General features: G+C 40.8%; 1 protein-coding gene across 2 annotated transcripts in view; it reads right to left on the bottom strand.

Moving 5' to 3' along the window:
- Nucleotides 1–19599, bottom strand: part of Eps-15 (Epidermal growth factor receptor pathway substrate clone 15) — a 71013-nt gene extending 51414 nt beyond the window's left edge. Inside the window, exons 1-6 of one of the 2 annotated variants that reach the window (XM_065232773.1) lie at nt 18959–19599; nt 3959–4195; nt 3020–3892; nt 2819–2968; nt 2664–2753; nt 1930–1971 (exon numbers count right to left, since the gene is read on the bottom strand). In XM_065232773.1, the coding sequence (XP_065088845.1) occupies nt 1930–1971; nt 2664–2753; nt 2819–2968; nt 3020–3892; nt 3959–4195; nt 18959–19039 (1473 nt within the window). In that variant the 5' untranslated portion in view covers nt 19040–19599. The remainder of the gene's footprint in view (nt 1–1929; nt 1972–2663; nt 2754–2818; nt 2969–3019; nt 3893–3958; nt 4196–18958) is intronic. The other variant, XM_065232777.1, reaches the window with a different exon arrangement.
- Between the last annotated feature and the right edge of the window lie 332 nt (nt 19600–19931).

Genomic DNA, 19931 nt, shown 5'->3' with positions numbered 1-19931 from the left:
GGTAGTGAAGACAGTCGAGGAACTGAAGAAAGTATGGGTTGACATGCAAAAAACGGTTGATTCACAGGTTGTGCAGAATCTTATGGCCGGGGTTAATAAAAAAAAAAAAAAAAAAAAACACAGAAAAAGCACGGAATGTTGTAATGTGCTAATCCATGCATACTATCCTGCAGCTGAATTCCGGACAAACAATTCATCGAAAAGAAAGAAAATTATGCATATTAGGTACAAATTTTTGACAATATAGCTAAACCACCAAGGCACGGGTCTTTCCAATAGAGAATGTACAAATGTGACCATGAAATCAAGATTCATCATTCAAGATTCCATAAGCTGTAAAACTTTTGAATAGTTCCCGATCAACCTACAACCTATCAAATATCCAGTGAACCTTACTAATACCTTACTAATATCTTCGAGGACTTCTACGAAGATCCCTGAAAGACACCTCCAAGAAGTTCATGGAGCTTTTTTGGAGTAAAATCTCTGAAAACTGCAACGATATTCCTTAAACTAAAGCGAAGATTCTTGAAGTTCTTAAAAGTTATTGAACTATTTTAAGATCATTTACAAAATTCCCTAAACTTTTTAAAAATTCCTTACCTACACTTATATGAAGTTTTACGCAGCTCGCTAGTTTACGCTAGTTTTAAGTTTTACGCTAAAAATGCTACGAAATTCGAAATACTTTTACAAAGTTTGCTGCATTTCTACGTTTCTCGTTGATTTTCTGCGAACATGAATGGAATTTCTCGAATTTTTACGTAATTTCCACAACTATTCCAAGTCAATGAGGAAAAAAAACCGGAAATTATGTAAAGGTTGCCGATCAATAATGAGCTTCTCTAAAATAAAATAATGTTCTTTTAACTTCTACGAAGCTCCTCAAATTTAAATGAATTCTCTACTTCAGGACTTTTCTAAGTTCCTTTTTTCAAAGAACCCCTTAGAAAACTAAGGGTCCACGAAGTTCCCAGAATTTCTACCAAGTTTACTTAATTTCTACGATCTTCCCTGAACTTCTATTTGAAGTTATACGAAGTTCCCACAAGTTAAAGAAAAATCCCTGGGCTCATGGCCAATTTGTAGAGCCTGAAGACGTCTTATTCGATTTGATATAATTTATTTCTCAAAATTGTTTCTTCTAGTCCAGAACATAGCAAAAGTAATCAACATACATGATTTTAATCGTTGTTGATGTTCCAATTTTATTGATCACTGTTAAATTGTACCATCGAACTTAACAAGCTTGACAAAATACCAGTGAGTCAAAAAAAAAAAACACCAAACATTGTGGAGAGGGCCTAGATAATTCTGGAGGGGGCCTGGCCTCTTGGCACCCCCATTAGTTACGCCAATGCCTACGGCTGATTCGCCTCCTAGTCTCTAAAAAGTTATTAAAAAAAAGAGATTGTCCGTCGGATAGTTCGGTGAAAAAGGTTCGCAAATGGACTGTATTTTTAATTTTTTTTTTTATTTATACGGTTATAAACGCGTGTTTATCGTTTTGCTTTTCACGAAACAATAATTTTCTTCTTTTTTAGTTTGCCGTATTTCCGGCACAGAATGACAAAAAATTCAAGAAAAAATGTAGGGCTGGGAGTTATCGTAGGGTTAAGAATTCAAAAAGTACACTGAGCAAAATTACACGCATGGATACTATTTTTCCTTTAACAGAGATCTTAAGTTAATATATCGTATAATTTACTTAAAATGCTCAAATCACATAGACATAATTTCTTTGCCAAATTTCCAGGATCGGTCAGCCTAGTGAAAATAAATTAGACAGCTCAACTGTACTACCACACTTAATTGGCCAATTGGGGTTAGAGAATCACAATAACAAAAAAAAAAATTAGGAAGAAACTAGGGAAACCATAAGTACAACATAAATAAAACAGAAAGAAATAATATAAAACCAAAACTAACCTGCACTCTGGCACTAGCAATGGCAGTATCTACCTCAACTTTCTACAGTAGTTTTGAAGTGGAATTTTGGTTGCGGTAATTTTCCAAGATGCAGTTTTTGTTTGTTTGTTTGTTTGATTGTTTTAGTGGTAACACACACACACGCACACCGATGTTATATAGAGCAGGTTGCAAGCCGTTCCATATATTTATGCATAATAATTTCAATTCGATAATTCGATTAGGTAGCACCACACGACAGTAGTTGAAACACAAACACCGGTAAGTAAATAGTATAGTAAATAATAAAATTGAATTAACAAAAACAAAATCGAACTTTTTCCGCGAATTTACACATTAGTAGTTTGAGTCTCTGTTTAGCTGAAAATTTAATGGTTTTCGTATTTTTTTGCTATTTTACAAAAACTGATTCATGCTGTTAGAAACGTTAGTTACCTAATGTGTTTAAATTGGTTAGTCATATAATAGGTAGTCAGATCGGAAAATGTTAATTCGAAAGCGATCGCCTCGCACGCATCTAGGTTATCAAATTGTTAGCAATCGTATTTGATGGTGATGAGGTTATGATGGAACTCATAATCGAGCAAGCGTTATTAAACTACAGTGTGTAACCGCTAAGCTAGGGAATCGAACTGATACGTTAGTAGGTATGAATGGATTTAACGTTATCACTAATCGGATCGCTTTCTGCTTTCGCGTTACAGGGGGATAAGACTTCCATCGTGACCACTTACCTGGTTTTTGAGATCGTCGAGTCGTTTCTGGGCCTCTCCCTTTTGGTTTTCCAATTGCTTCAATGTGGCAGTCAGGGTGTCCAGTTCACTCTGTTGTGGAGAAGGCGAAATTTAGAAATGGGATTTTCTTCGCGTTTTTAACCAAACAAAAGCACCTGTAAGCTTCTCATTTCGCCATTCTTTATTCGAACGTCCGCTTCCTTCTGGGCAACTTCCTGCTCCAACAAGCGTCGTTCCTTGGCCAGCTCTTCAATCTCCTTGGAAATCATCTCCAGCTCCGGATTGTTGTACGTCGGTTTCGGTTCCTAGGAATGAAGCGTTAAATTGACGAAATTGGGGCTACGACATGTGCTTACCGGTGCTGCAATGAGCGAATTCTTTCTCAAGCTGGGGGGAACCATGTTCGGAGCTAGTGCCTGCGGTGGATCAATTCCCTTTTTGGCTCGTTCAACGAGCCACATCGCGAGGCAGAACTCCTCGAGCCGCAGTTTGCCGATTTGATTGGTGTCGCACAGGGCCCAGATGTGGGCGAGCACGTTCTGAGCTAGACCGGACTGGATGAACACCTCTTTGATTTCGTGCCCAGACACAAGCCCGTCTCGGTCCATGTCGCTTTTGTTGAAAGTTTCCTCGTAGCGGCAACGTTCCAGTGTGGTGACGACCCAGGCGTTTCCGGTAGCAATCGGATCGGTTGCACCGGTTGGAATGAGTGGAACGAGTGGTGCCGGTGGAACGATCGGAGGCGGAATGGCTCTGTTTATCGCTGGAAGAGGGGGAACTGCTGGTGGTGGTGCAATGTCTGTTGGGAAGTTTGCTACGAAACCCCCATCGCCACCACTACCGAATGCATCGAAACTGCCATTGGTCGCCGATGTGAAGCTGCTGCCGGTGTTCTGTGCGTTACGCTGAAGCTGTGGTGGTAGGGTAGCTGGAATGGCTCGTTTATCTAGTGCTTCATAGACCAAATGCATGGCAACGCAGAATTCGTGCTTATCAAGGCTTCCATCGCGATCCTGATCGGCTAGGTCCCAGATTCGGCCTAGCGTGTCAACCGGAAGCTTCGAATTCATCAGAGTGCTACGCACCTTAGCTCCCGGCAGCAGCCCATTCATCGGACCGAGCGATTCGAACAACTGCTCGTACTGTTGCTTTTTCTCCGGCTTCATCGACCAGTCGGTATTCTCCGAGGGCACTAGTCTGACCTGAGCTGGCACCTTCGGAAGATCACCCTACGTAGGATACAAGATGCAATTAGCAAACACACTTGACTAGGAGGCTCCGCAACAACTACTTACCACTTTGGGCGGTTTTGAGAGCACATTGTAGATGTTCTTGATGTTGATTTCCGAGCCTTCCTGTGCGAGTCCGATCAGCTTCAGTGCCACGAAGAAGCCCTCTTTGGTAAGAAAGCCGCGACCGCTGGGATCCGATAGGTCCCACACGCGGCTGAGGACCACATCGCTTAGTCCGGATTTCTTGAGAAATTTGGCCGCATCGAGTGCTCCGATCTCATTGGTTGCCTTTGGATCGAGCTGCAACAGAGTGGAACGGTTTAGAATGGGGAACACGTTAGTAGTAGGTACAACATAATTAATGATAATCAGAATGCATAACGGATCGCGTAGTAGCTACTTATCACCCAATTTGGAGAGGAGAAAGGGAGAGCGAGTGGATTTGTAGTTCTCAATGAAAACGGTCGCAGTGGGATAACAGAAAGCAGGTTAGCAGCCTGCATGGAAGCGAGACACGACGCGGAGCATCTAGAATATCAATAATATCGATTTTCCATTCTCGCCTGCTTCCTTTGGGAGGGTTTTTCTTCTGCTCTCGCTGCCTAAAATACTGGCTGCGGTTGGTTGCTCGGCTTGCCGTTCGTACCGAGTGTGGCAGGTTTGTATAGGGAATGTGCGTGGGATAAGGTCAGTGCTGCCAAAAATAAAAATGATAAAACGGGCCATTGAGGCTTACAGCAAAGTTGCATATTACTCACGATCTTTCAAGTCGAAATTTTGATATCTATGCACATAAGAAATGATAAGTCTTATCTTTTAATTGAAGCTGTTTGCTGCATTCATAAACTGGCGAATAATTCGCTCTGAGCTGACGTTGATTGGTGTTTTGGACGTGATTGGTATAAAGTTAGTCGTTTCACACATTAACCACTCTAAATATCAACTTTCTTAACTGGACGTCACATGTGCGAAAATCGCGTCAGGATCGTCCTCATTCTTTTCTTAGCTTATCGTGTTTCTTGTACGAGCGTTTTGACGGCTTTCCAATGCATTAATTTGTATACTGTGTGGCAAAGCAAGCACAATTATACTATGAGTCGAGAAAATTTCCAACCCGACCGGGAAGCGAATCAACCGCCTCCGATTAATACCGTGCCTTAACTGACTAGGCTATTTGAGGCTTATTTGGATGTTCTACTACCTATACTGTCCCATGCTATATAGTACAAAATGCAAAATAAGGTTAACCAAAATTTGGGTAGGACACCTTAAATAACTTCTAGCGCCTCATTTGGGGAAGCCGAAACGAATCGTTTTTCGTATGAACGCTTGCAGCATGAGCATGATTGACCGCCCGAGGATGCAACTATGTTATTGACAGATCAGCTGTAGTTACACAGAGAACCAATAAACGTTGCTTGGGACTAGCATGCATCCTCAATGTGTAAATATTGGTGATCTAAAACTAGACAATATCACGGCCACGTCCGCAAGTTGGTCAAGAAAGGAATGGGTTGGAATATGTTGACGTAATACTCGCTTTAATGAAAGCTGAGAACACCTCTGCACTTCCACGAGAAATTACGGGGATGTTGGATGAAAGGTTTTGACGAAGGACTACGTCTTTGATTTCTATATGGGGGTACACTTTGTGAAAACCAAAAATGGAACATGCAACCAAATTAAGAAAGATTTTGAACGTTAATAACTCAGCTGCCCCTGGACCAATTTCAATAATTTTATCACCAATCGATCAGATATATTTCTACGCATCTGTTTAATTTAAGACTTAATCATTTTTCAAAATGTCACTACTGAAAATTGCACGAATGTGCAACTGTTGCTTTAATAATTAAAATTATCAGCGATTTCGCAGGCAAAAGCGATTTCCCTAGCAGAGATTTGAAGTTGAATTCCATCCGGCCTCACCAAACGGTGTTTATTCAATCACCGCGTGGTGAGTGGTGGTGTTCTCCAGTACACAACGAAAGGCTACCTGCAAGCAGCGAGCTGCAGCCTACATGAGCATCCATAGAAGGAGGAAGAAGCCGCACTGCTATTGATCGGTATCAGTAGCTCTTCGTGAGTCGCTGTGGGCCATCTATGTCAAGCGCGTCATACTAAAGAGTATAAACAGAGATAACCCCACTCGAATTCCTATTCGTACATAAAACACAAGCTCCTGCTGCAATTAACAAATAAGATTTATTATATAAGACCACGTAGTCCTACGTCACCATTGGGTACAACCCCATAGGACTGCCACTGGAAGATTTTTTTTTTAATCTTCAAGGAGATTTTTAGCCTACGACAAGTTCATCTCTGATTGGATAAAAGGGTTGGAAATGCAGCAGGATTCGTAACGATAATGATATGCTGAACTGATGTCCAAGCGATTCCATAGCGCGAAGGAGCTTGGGTTTGTACCGACGGTCTTCTGCTCAATAAGCAAAATCGGTCGCCTCTAGGCCACCGAGCTCCTTATACCACAAAACAATTACGATCAAGTTTTCGTTCAACTTTTTCGATCCCGGCGACGACAACAACTGCTCTTGAGAAGAATTTGATATGGATCGCCAATAAACAAGTCTTTCCTAAAACTCAACGAAGCGTTTTTTGTATGAACGCTAGTATGAAAAAGTCGTTTTGCGCATAATGTGGCCCCTGATCTGATACCTTTGGAAAAGCTTCCTGCAGAAATTTTCTGAAAATGCGCTAAAGAGTTGTCATTAAACTACGTAGACAGTGAGTTATTTGGCATCTTGAGGCGTAACAGACGTAACTCTTTGAATAAAATTATCTTCAAAACATAGTACCACCAACCATAGGACTGCAGTGACGACATCTCACGGGCTTCCTGTGGAAAACAAGCTTGCTCGCTGATTCGCAAACAATGTTGCATGCAAGAAAAACAGAATATATAGAAACGTCAAAGTGATCCGATGCCAGCGCTGCGGCGAATAGTTCGCGGAAACGACAACATTTAAACCAATCGTTAAATGTGCAAACGATGATCCAGAATGAAGAGTTACGTCTGTTTTTCTGTGATAGAACGGCACATGGATTCTAAGTGTAGCGACAAACCAATACTGCTACATATATTGTTTGCCTTTTTTTACATGTGCTGCCTCCTAGTTGTGGATATTCTTCGCATTGAAATATTTCGGTATAAGTGTATATTGATAAAGCTCGCGATAAACATGTGCAAATAGCGAAGCACACTTAAAGGCGAATCAACCAGACTAATTGTTCCTGCAGTTACTGCGCAATTTTCCACTGACCTCCAAAAAATAATTACTTAAAAATAGACAGTTTCGTATACTGCTGGCATGAAAAACCTTTACAAAATCTCGCTCTCCAGAACTGACCAATGGATTAAAAGGATAAATTCCCACTGCAGACCATTGGGTAGTTATTGCGTCGTAGTTTTTAAGATCGAACCACTTTGCCTCGCGATAGCTTGTTCTTTCTGGTGGAGTACGTGATACAGTTCACAAGAGTATTTTCACCGTGAAAATTTTAAGAAAACGATTAGGAAGATAATTCCGAAATTGGAATAGTGATTTAAATTAACTAAATTCGAAGAAAGCTTTCACGAGTTTATAAAAGTCTTTTAAAAGTTGAATTTATAGAGCTCGTAAAGATTTGAAATTGGTGAAACAAATTGGAATTTGATAACGGCTAACAGTAAATCAGGTAAGCCTCAGTGATATCAGTAAGAATTCGTCAACCAAATAAGGATTTGCTGCGTTGTTTAGGCACATCAGGCCCAATCAACGTGGTCAGCTCATCTGGGGTGGAATTTCCCACCGTCCACAATCGGTTCTCCGACGATCAAAATCCGATCGTTAGCTAGTGGAGAATTTATCTGCAACACCACCGTTACAGCTCGTTTCGTCAAGTCGTGTGGCGCCGAGCGACGCAACAGAAAGCTCTGACTCCACCAAATTCCGCATATACCCCGACGATTATCGCTCACACACGAGTTGGTCTTTTGCGTCGATTTCGCTGCCTGCAGCCTGCCTATTCGTCGAGGAACATCTTCCAACGCTGGAAAGACGCCCGACAACACCCGCCGTTGGACCAACACCTGGTAGAATAAGCTCATATATTGGTCCTTGTTTTTTTTAAAGTCCTTAGGCTCGACGCAGATGTCGCCACTGCATGATGAAGATAATGTTGACAGACTGCATGTAAAATTCGTGAAAATTAGCATTAAATCACAATTTTCTTCAAGCCTGCGTAAAATCCTTCCAATATAACATTCGAATTGAAGAAGAAAATGTTTTCACGATCAGACTGATGTGCATCTTTGACTTTTCCAGATTAAATTTCATAAGATATATTCATTTCATTTCACAGCTCCATAAATGCTGCATCGTACAATATGATGTAAACAGAAGTAAATTGCTCAATTACTCAAAATAAAGATGATTTGTCATCTTGTTATCACTTTGAAGACCATCTAGCACCATTTTATAGTATGGTGCGTGTTGAGTAAATCAAGTTCCGTTGCGTTTTCCATCGAAAATTGTGAATATCAATATGTTTACCTAAAAAAGGCCAAAATGAACATTTATTGAAAATTGCCGTCCTATACAACCATTTCTCCATAATCACCAGCATGATACAATCTTTCCTAGGTAAATTCACTTAGTTTCCACTTTCATCCTAGTGGAAATCGCACATATTCACCATTTTCTGAAAAATGCAGCTGCGCAGGAGGTTACCTCTTCCTGTGGGTGCAAACTTCTTATGCATAATTTTCCATGAAAACATCTCCGATCCATACCGAAATAATAACAGTTAGTTTGCAAACACGTTTTCTTACACGATTCAAGCAAAAGTTTCCACCGGAAATTATTAGCTTTTCTTTATGTACCGATTTGCCCCAAAAATCGTCTGTTTTACTTGGAGAATTTGGAAACTATCCTCCTTCTAGTAGTTCTCACTTCTTCTAGTAGTTCTTCACTGCAAGACGCCAATTTTAACTCAATTAACTAAATTCAAAAGCTAGGTTTGCCCTGATCAATAAAATTAGGAATTAAACCACAGAGACGTCCAAGTTCGATCAGAAACTTGTGTAAAGTTAAGTGGAAACGTGTCTAGTGTAAGTTTTGCAACGTCAGCGCCATCATGTTTTCAAAGAGGGTTTTTAAGTGGGGAAGTCGCCGTTAGTGGCGCTTAAGTCAAATAAGAATCTTTACACAAGTTTTTAGAGAAATTTTGTTCGAGCCTCAATGTCTGTTCTCTGTGATTGAACTTTGAATAAATTCTGAACATTAGGCCTTTGTGCAACTCCTTAAATTCAACTTTTTGATTGATTTCTTTTGTTGCGAATAAATGTTTTGAATCTCTTTTATTATTTCGAGTTTAGTTCGTGGTCGTCAAATGCTGAACATTGTCGGAGTTGTTTGTTCTTTTAGCTGAGACACTTTTCTACCACTCAATTTTGGAGTTCGTTTGCCTTTAGATTACAGTGCTTTTACAATAGTTTGGTTAGTTTGCTCGTATCGGATGGGTTCAAGTGAAACATCAGTTCTGAGTTGACTGTTTGGCCTGCCCTGAAGGGGTAGTCTCATGCCGGGTATTTGAACGGAGTTAACGGTCCTTTTTTTTGGGAAGGTGGCGCTTAAGCCATTTGCTTTAAGGAACAGAACGGAACGTTACATTTTGGCGCCCAACGTGGGGCCCGAAAAAACAGCATAGTATTTTGGAATAGAATTTGAATGAGTCTCCATTGTACAACAGCATTAATGTCTTTAGTTTAAGCACTGAATTGGATTTTGAATTTTATTATTTTTATTGTAAATACTCATAAGTTCGAATTAAAATTGATTGGTTTAGTCTTAGGTTCGATAGGCTTAGGAATTTTTGGGTTTAGTATAAATTGAAAAGTTCTGAAGTTGTTTAGTGCTTGTAACTGCCTTATTAGCTTGAATTTCCTTAATATTTATTTCATTCATTTTACATAATTTTTCACAAGTTTCAGCTAGATTTTCAGTTCTGTGTTTATTTGATTTTGTATTTTGTATACTTTGTTTTTTGGTCTGCCTCTTATGTGATATCTGCTGGATTCCAATTTGATTTCTTGCAGATTTCATTTTCGATAGTTTGTGACCGATCCACCTCAACTCAAGTTCTCTGATTGACATACAATTCAATTCCGTTTTTCGGAAAAATTCCAGGCAGAGCTGGAGTGATCAGCGAATCCAAACACATAAAGCAACCAACGATACAGACAAAACGGTTGCTACGACTACCATGACAAACTCGCTCTGTAACAAAGCTCGATCCGAGTGGTAGAAGGATAATGATATATTGCTTGCCTGCTTTGTTGCAATATACACGGATGAGGACATAGCTTGATATGAATCGGGAAAAAGACATAACAAAAAAATTCCCATTAACACACGTGTATCATCTTCGGCTTTACTTCGTGAAGCAGCTTGCCAACAATTTGCTCGTTTACTTCTACCGCCCCGAATGAGTTGGGTCGCACGAGCTGCTTGTCATGAAAAAGAACGGTGAAGATTATATCATTATTGTTTTCCACTTCTGACATAGCGTTATTATTCGGTTCGTTGATCGCTTGTTATTTTGTCATTTGGAGACATTTTTGATTCCTTGGGAGTGATATAAATAAAGGAAATGAAAAAATAAATAAGCTAACTGAATAAAGTTGTAATGTCAGCCTACCCCCTCACTTTGGCCTATCAACCAAATAACTTATTCATTCAGCAATAATACACACACTTAGTTTTTTCTACCGAGCTCGGCTGTGCAAATCTCGGCAAAATAAGTTTCACTGAGATCTCAGCAAAAGTGACATTTGATTGCTGAGTCTCGGATAATGCTTAGCTGAATCTCAGCAAACAAATGAAATGTTTGCCGATATCTCAGTAAAACTTTTTTTGCCGAGATTTGCACAGCCGATCTCGGTAGAAAAATCTAAGTGTGCACAATAGTAATGAAAAACTAATACCACATCTGTTGTGAAATAGTAATCCGTAAATGAATTGCCTATTTTTGGGACAAATTTAGAACATGTAGGGAAGAGGAACATTTGACAGTTGTTGTTATTCACATCGTCGTGATTGTGCGCTGCTAAATTTTTTATCACACGGGCTATCGTTATTCGTTTTTTTCCGTTCGGTATACCTGTAATATTGTACTGATTGTTAGTAGAAAGTGCAGTTCGTTGCGATAATCGTCTAATTAGAGCATATTTTGTGTTGTGAAAACAGTGAAAAAGTTATCCAATCCGACATAGCATTGGGCGATCTTGTGAATCCAATTCCTCTTTGCGTATTAGAGCATCTCCACCGCTGTTTCTAAAACACTTTTGGAAACTGAGTCAGCATGACTTCCGCCTGTGACCAATGCGCTAAACCAGATGAAGAATCCATCTCCTGCATGGCTTTTTTGCGACAGGATGATTCACCTAAAGTGCGGGTGCTGTTTCGAACGCCTTTGGATACGGTTGTGTTTTAAGTTTGTTCTCTGTTTTGTGTGTGCGTCCGGGAAGTTTTAGAATAGAGAAAGAAAACGTGATTCAACATGTTTGCAAACATCAGAAGAGATATCGCGATCTGCGTTGTTTGATTTTCTCCCGGACCAGAAATTAGTGGCATCGCGAGTGATAATTTCTAATTTCAGTTTATTTACGCGCTGCAAGGTGCGTGAAAGAGCTCGGCACAATCGGTGTTGATGTTGGCTCGCTTGTAACTTTTTTTGTTGTGTTTTCGAAAGAAATTGATCGAAATTGTACCAACAGTGCTTTTGAACGTGTTTCGCAGTTGGGTGTGGTGAAATTCGTGAATTCGCGGTTTATGTTCAGTGAAAATTCCGTGTCACAAAATTGCTCACCGAGTTTCCTTTTTTTGCCGTTCGACGACGACGGGTTTGCGAGAGAAAAAATAAGCATCGGGAATTTTCTTCCGGATGTATTGATTTGGTGAGTACGTTCCAGTTGAAGATTGTTCTTATACATATCTCGATTGCATTTTCGAGGGGACGTTCGGAGAGCTTTGAGATTTAGGCGTTGTTGCATTTGCGGGCAGATGAGTTGGTTGCCGGTAAGGGCCAGTAAGTGCTGCCAGCAGATGAATCAAGAGGTATTCGAAACAAAATTGATGAGAAATGTCCATTCAAATCGATTTAATACAGTTGAACAAATTTCAAAACTATATACACTGATAGGCAAAATAAAGTGCCCACCCCATCATTTTTGAAATTTCTCTCATTTATTTGGTTCAAATTCAAATAAACACACCGTAGTCTGTTTCGATGTCTTACCTTTATTATTCTTTTAAAGTTACACCTATGGAATACTGAAAATATAAAGTTTTACTTGAAGTAAAAGAAAATCAATTTGGATTGAAAAAGAAAACAGTGACAAAAAAAAGTGCCCACTTCAAAAATCGGTATGTTTTCGATAAGTTTCCATCGGAAAACCCCTCGATTGTTTTTGTTTTGAAAGTTTGACATGTATTGAAGCAAACGGGTGGAACTGGTGCATTTGTACACGTGATCGCATTTGAATCAGTTGAAAAAAATGGAGGACGTAGTGATTTCGAAAGCAATTCCCGTGTGTATCCGAAAATTGGTTGTTCGTGATGTGCAAAACGGTGAATCGCACCGGTCTGTCGCTAGGAAGTACAATATCAGCAAAACAGCGGTCGGGAAAATTCTGCAGAAAATGAAATCGTTCGGATCAGTGGTGGATCGCCCTGGCAGAGGCAGGATGCGCAAAACGGATGCGAGAACGGACACCAAGATCATGCGTGAAGTGAAGAAGAACCCGAAGGTAACTGTCCGCGAGATCCAGGAGGCTCTTCAGCTAACAGTTTCCAGTCGAACTGTTCGTCGCCGTCTCGTAGCACAGGGGTTGAACAGCAAAGTTGCTCGGAAGCGCCCATTTATCAGCAAGGCAAACAAAGTCAAACGGCTTAAGTTTGCTAAGGAGCATGCTGATAAGCCCCTAGAGTTCTGGAAAACGGTTCTCTGGACGGACGAATCAAAATTCGAACTGTTCAACCGGAAGCGACGGGTTCGTGTGTGGTGTAGATCGGGTGAGGAGCTTCAGGAGCGCCACATACAAGGCACGGTGAAGCATGGAGGAGGAAATGTGATGGTCTGGGGGTGCTTTTCGTGGGGTGGAGTGGGAAGCCTGGTGAAAATCGACGGGATAATGACGGCAGATTCCTACATCGACATCCTGCGGGAAAATCTGGAAGTTTCGCTGATCCAGACGGGCCTTGAGGAGAAATTCGTATTCCAGCAGGACAACGATCCGAAGCATACTGCCAAGAAGACTAAGTCTTTCTTCCGGTCATGTCGAATTAAACCACTGGAATGGCCTCCACAAAGCCCGGACCTCAACCCCATCGAGAATTTGTGGGCGATTCTCGATGCCAGGGTTGACAAAACTGGTGTTACCAATAAAAATAACTATTTTGAAGCCCTGGAGCGCGCCTGGGAAGAACTAGATCCACAGCACCTGAAGAATCTAGTGGAGAGCATGCCGAAGCGCCTGCAGCTGGTCCTGAAGGCCAAAGGAGGACACATTAACTATTAGGCTGGTATTCTTTTACTTTATTTTATGTTTTCTGGAGTTAAAATGCAGTGGGCACTTTTTTTTGTCACTGTTCTTTTTTACACCCATTTTGATTTTTTTTTCTTCGAGTCAGTCTCTTCTTTTTATCTGGTATTCTATAAGTGAAACTTAAAAAGAATATAAAGAATAAGATATAAAAAATACTACAGTGTATTTACTTTAATTTGAACCAAATAAATGAGAGAAATTCAAAAAATGATGGGGTGGGCACTTTATTTTGCCTATCAGTGTACGTGCCAGATTTGGAAATAATATTTTTTGAATCTGGAAGTGTGTTTATGATACCATTATCCATTTGATAAAGGTAGAGTGAACATGCGGGGCTTATTGTAAGTAAAAGTGACCTCGGAGTGGTCGTGAATTACCAGGCATTCTGAAATGGGTCACTGGAGCTGCAATAGAGCTAACACCTTCTAACTCCCGGACTAAACCTGCTTTAATTTAAGGGTAATAAAAAGCAGTTTTCTTCCATAATAACACTGCCGGACAGTGGGGGTTAGATTGTACACACACACACACACACACACACACACACACACACACACACACACACACACACACACACACACACACACACACACACACACACACACACACACACACACACACACACACACACACACACACACACACACACACACACACACACACACACACACACACACACACACACACACACACACACACACACACACACACACACACACACACACACACACACACACACACACACACACACACACACACACACACACACACACACACACACACACACACACAAATTTAGAACATGTAGGGTAGAGCGCTACTTCGTCGTAATCGTCCATTTCCGTTCTATCGAGTAGAAAACATCAGTATAATCAGTATGATTTCACCGTGCACAAATCAGTAATGCATTAGTTCACAAGCTACAACACAAAGCCTATTAGAGCATATTGTGAGAATATTTACACTCATTGTTCTCAAAACAAAATAAGCGCTTCTAGCGAACTCGCTTTTTCTACCATTATCCGTAAGACGAAGAAAATCCAATGGCGTGTTATATTTTTAACAATATCTCAACAATGTGTGGCTCTTTATCAAATTCAACGGTACTTATGGAAAGGGGAATAAATTTAGAAGTCATCTTTGATAGAAACATTTTATTTAATGTAAAAACCCGTTCTAGAAAGAGAGATAAAGTGCGGGTTGTGCTTAGTAGGACAAAACATTAGATCAAAAACCCTATTGCTCTTTTTCAAAGAAAAAGTTTAGTGAAATTACTGTGAGCTTACTACAGTAACGTACGGGACGGCGCTAGCACCATACTTGGCCACTCGAACATTGAAGCAGTTAGTACAGGACGAAGGACACGCATTTCCAAGGGCAGCCAAAATACTGGAGAACGATTTTTACATCGACGATGTGTTGTCAGGAGCCGATAGTTTGGAAGAAGCTACGGAGGTACGCACAGAATTAGTGGAGCTACTACGAAAGGGAGGTTTTGAACTACACAAGTGGTGCTCGAATTCTCCAGAATTACTAGCATCAATCCCAGAGGATCTTCGTGAAAAGCAGGTGTCATTCGAACAACACGGAGTCAACAATGTGATTCGAACGCTTGGCGATCAATTGAGGTTCCACATAGAGCCAGCTGACCATTCGAAACCGGTAACGAAACGTTTCATTCTCTCTGAGATCGCCAAAATCTTCGATCCAATGGGTCTCTTGGCACTGGTGGTTGTTGTTGCAGCTGTGGAGGGCAAAGATGTCGTGGGATGAAGAACTACCAACGGAACTGTTGGAGGCATGGAAACGATTTCGTGCTGGTCTGCAAGCATTGACGGATTTGGAGCTCGAGGAGGATTGCAGTCGAAATACACGCCTTCTCTGATGCAACTTTGGAAGCCTTCGGAACGTGTGTTTACCTTCGAAGCATTCATGAAGACAATACGGTGGAAGTCCACTTACTGGTCAGCAAATCTCGGGTAGCATCCAAGGGTACTATTCCTAGACTGGAACTGTGTGGCTTTCAGCTCATGGCAAGGTTGGTTACGCAAGTGGCAACGGCACTCAAGATGGATTTTCGACGAAAGATGATGTGGTCAGATTCACAAATAGTCTTGTGCTGGGTACGAAAGGCTCCACACCTGCTGAGTACCTACGTTGGCAACAGAGTGGCTGAAGTACAAGAACTTACGTCTTCCTACGAATTCGGTTATGTTAGGTCGAGCGATAATCCAGCAGACCTAGTGTTACGAGGTCTCGATGCGAAGGTACTAGTTCAGAGTCAAGTTTGGTGGCACGGGCCAGAGTACCTACGGCAAAATCAGTACGGAGAAGAGGTTCCGGAAGAAGTGAAGGATCTACCAGAAATGCGGGTTGCGATGTTGGCAAGTTTGTCCATGACCGATATGCCTTCAGACAGCTGCAGCGTGTGATGTCTTACGTTATCCGTTTCTACAATAAGGCGAGGAAACTCAGGATGGTACGTGATGATTCGAAATACGTTACAGTCAAGGAGATGAGATTGGCCCTTAGCGCAATCGTCAGAATGGTTCAACAGCAGCAGTTAAGCGAAGAAATACAGCAGATCGACAAGTGTCAGAAGAACGAACAACAGGGAAGATTACTATATTACTATTGTTATATGTGTGGTCGTGAGATGATCTATTTGGCTTTTATTTTTATTCTAATAGCTTCGTGATTTATGTTATCTGGATCAGGGGTTGAAACTGTTGACGTTTTTTGCTACACTCGCTTCGTTGTCGTACGCCACAGTCTGTTTGTATTCGTACTCTCATGCTCTACCGTCGTCTCTCTTACACAACACAAACGTAAGAAAAATATTCGATCAAAAAGAAATTTATCAAATAACTATCATATGACATGTGTGATTTCGTTCTAATTCCTCACTTTAGTGTAAATTAAACCATTTTTGAACAGAAATGTTATTACTAGGACATCGTTGCTTGCTATTTTCAGAATTCACACAAGCACAGCATCAGCAGCTCTTATTATGAGAAAAACTAAAATGCATACATTCGTGACGGTCTTCGGCGACAGTGTCGTATGACAGAGCCTGTCATATGACATTTTAGTTTTGCACTGCAATTTGATAGCTTATTTTAACGCAGAAAATGTGTTGACTACGGTGACCGCTTACAAGACTGATCTGGATCAACCGGAAAGAAAACTCTGTCTCTTTTATCCTCATCAGTTCTTATGCGAGAAGTGAAAGTGACGTCAACAATGTGCTAAGTATGAATGATAAGGAGTGAAAAGAAGCGCGATTTCACATGCCGATCCTTTGTAGATCAAGGTTAATCTTCGATAGGACGACGTTGCATCCATTTATAGACCAATTTGAGTACAGTAGACCGACATTACATCCACGTACCTGGAATGTTTTCAGGTTAGAATGGTGAGATTAAACAATTTTCAGTCGTGCCTAATCAACATCCAAATAATAAGAATATTCAAGCTTACATGTTGACAGTGAACTATCGACTGCAGCTCAAATATTACATAAGATGCGGCATAATGTAATTGCAGGCGTCGTATTAGATCGAGGTTAGGGTCGCATACCCTACATGGATTATCTGTAAAGTTCCTGCAATTTTTCTGAAGTTGTGAAGTTCTCTGATCTTAATCTAATTTCACGAAAATGTGCTGAAGTTCTTGGAACTGCGCTGTAGTTTTCCAGAGCTTTCCGGAAGTTTTTAAAACTTCTGTGAATGTTGCGGATATTCCCTAAAATTCATGGAACATCCCTAAAGTTTTCGATATTGTACTAACAGGACTGGGTAGTGGGTATGTGATACAATAGTAGTGACTTTAGTGACTAAAATAACAAAAATAGTGACTTTAAAGCAATCAAACAGTGTCCAATAGCGACATTTAGTGATTGGAAAGATATGCTTTCAATCTCCTGTTGATGTCGATTGCGTACTTTTCATGCCAGAAAATAAAGGGATCTCGATTCCATCCCGAAGATTTTTAAGATTCGTCCTGAAACCATCTTCCGATTTCTTTCTTCGAAGTCCTGCATAGGTTTCTCAGGAATTGTCTGTTAACTTCCTTTAAACATTACAAACATATCTGCAAGCGCTTTCTGATATCTCTCAAACCAATTCTGCACACTTTTCCTGGATATTCCCAAAAAACAAAAGAAGCGCTCCGACTGAATCAATATTTATCTTCATCCGATAGGCCGAAGTGAATTCATTGGCGTTTCAATGCGTTAGGCTGAGTTTAGAATCCGTAGACCCTACTGTCAGATTCCTCCGCAAATTTATCGCAACTTTTCTCTTGAAGTGTTTTCCATCCCCTTTGGAAGTTCTTTTCAAGCTCTCCAAAAGGTTTTCATCAGCTTCCATTGAAAATTTCTCATAATTTATTGTTAGTTCTATACAATGTTAATTTCCCGGCTATGTATTTTTAATCGGTGTCGTCTATTTTAAGCGAACATTTATATTAAGCATACCTTTCTTATCTGATTGTTGGTGAAATTTGCGGAAATTGTTTCCCAGAACGTCACTGGTATTTCTATAAAAAAAAACCCTCCTAGACGGCGGGATCTCTAAGACAAAAAAAAATGAGGGAAATTGTGGATCCAGAAATAATTTTCTATATAATAATTATATACAATGTCCTTGAACAATTTAAATGCACCTGAAACATACCTGGACTTGGAAATTACGAAAGCTACCGGGTTTATTTTTAAAATGTCTGTCCTTTGAAAAAGTGTTGACATCTTTGACATCTCAGGCTTGGAAAATTTGAAGATCAAGATGTAAAATAGCCAGATTGTTTTTTTTTTGTATCAAGCTGGAACTTTGATAGCTTCTGTACTCATATTTGGAATAACCAAATATGAGTAAATTTCGTATGGAAAGAAAATGCTCTGAGTCAATTGAATTCAGTCGCTGAGTTGTTCTGGTCGACCGTATGCAAAAATGAAATTTAATGAAAATTCCAGCTATATCCTGGAAAAATAAAATGCTCTGTAGATTCCTGGATTTCCAGGTTTTTTTAAGGTAGCAGAAACCCAAATGGGATATCTTCTGAATCACGCTGGGTATCAACGAACCAGAACTCCAACTCGACTAAGGATTCCAACCAGAAGATGGCAACTCTGAGCCAAAGGAAAGCGAGTAGCATTGACTCAAAAGGCAAACAAACTACCGATGCGATGATGGTTGAGAGAAATCCCAATGCCATTGAGCAGCAGCAGCAGCAACATTCAAGATTCAAGGGAGTAGGGGTGGTGGGCGGAAGGGCGGCTTGTACAAAACAAAACCTACTACAGAATCGCAGTGGTTATAGAACTGGATTTCGCTCTCACTGTTCGCTCTCTCCTTTCTCGCTCGTCAAGTGTGTGTATATTGGGATAGATAGGTATCTTACGTTATGCATTTTTTTTTTCCTGTCATAATCGTTGGGAATTCGGAATCTACACCTACCTGTTTGTAATACGCTTCGTATATCAGGATGTGATCACCAGCGATCTGTAAAGAATTGGCCCGATCAAAACAATCTGTCATGTTTTTCACACTACTCGTTTAGAGCCTTCTTTAGGGGGGTGACGATGATGGTACAAATGTATGTCAGCACAGATTTTGTTAAAAACAAGTTGATACAAAAGCGCACAGAAACACGATCACAGAAACTGAAAATGGAGAACACAGAACTGTTTTTCTTTCGCCAAAACACAGACAATTCACACGCAACAGCACAAAAACCTCCTCCTCCTGCTCCACTCCAAAGAACGGTGAAGCGAGAAAAAGTCGAAAGAATTTATCGTAAAAAATCCACGGGCGCCTCCGATTTCGATTAGACACACGACGACGACGGAGACGAAGGCCGCGACCACGGGGAGGAGAGGGACTACGCACAAGAAACGTCAAACGGAGGATTTTTTTCTTTTCCTGCCTCTGCGGAGTCTATCACGGGTGATAAGAAACGGAAAATCGTCCGGAAATCGCACAATCACCGAAGTTTTTCGCAATTTTCAACGCGTTCACGATCGGCGGCACCCGTTGCACATTTTGATGGCACTTTCGGCCCAATTTTCACGCAATTTCACGACAAAACAGCGATTTTACTTTACCTTCAAAATATCGGGCATTTTTGACTACTCAGAAAATATCGGATTTTGCTCTGCTCTGGCTCATCGGCTCGGTTCGGCTTCTTCGGTTCTCTTCGAGTGACGCAAGCTTTGACCGTCGTGTTGCGTGAAGGGCAAACTGGCGCTGGCGGCGTTTGAAGGGGAAATACATTTTTGCTCTGGCCTCACCGGCCGAAGAAAGGTGTTGATGCACAGTGGGAAAAATTAAATTTATCGTGAGTTAAAACTGGCTATCAACGGCGCCGGTGGTGTAGTGGTAAGCGAGATAACCTCTCACCCCAGCAGGCCTGGGTTCAATACCAGTCGGC

The sequence above is a fragment of the Ochlerotatus camptorhynchus genome, unplaced genomic scaffold (genome assembly GCF_037179485.1).
Source record: "Ochlerotatus camptorhynchus isolate MF236.1 unplaced genomic scaffold, CSIRO-AGI_Acam_v1.1 ptg000036l, whole genome shotgun sequence".
NCBI lineage: Eukaryota > Metazoa > Arthropoda > Insecta > Diptera > Culicidae > Ochlerotatus > Ochlerotatus camptorhynchus.
This window is presented reverse-complemented; position numbering and strand designations above follow the sequence as displayed.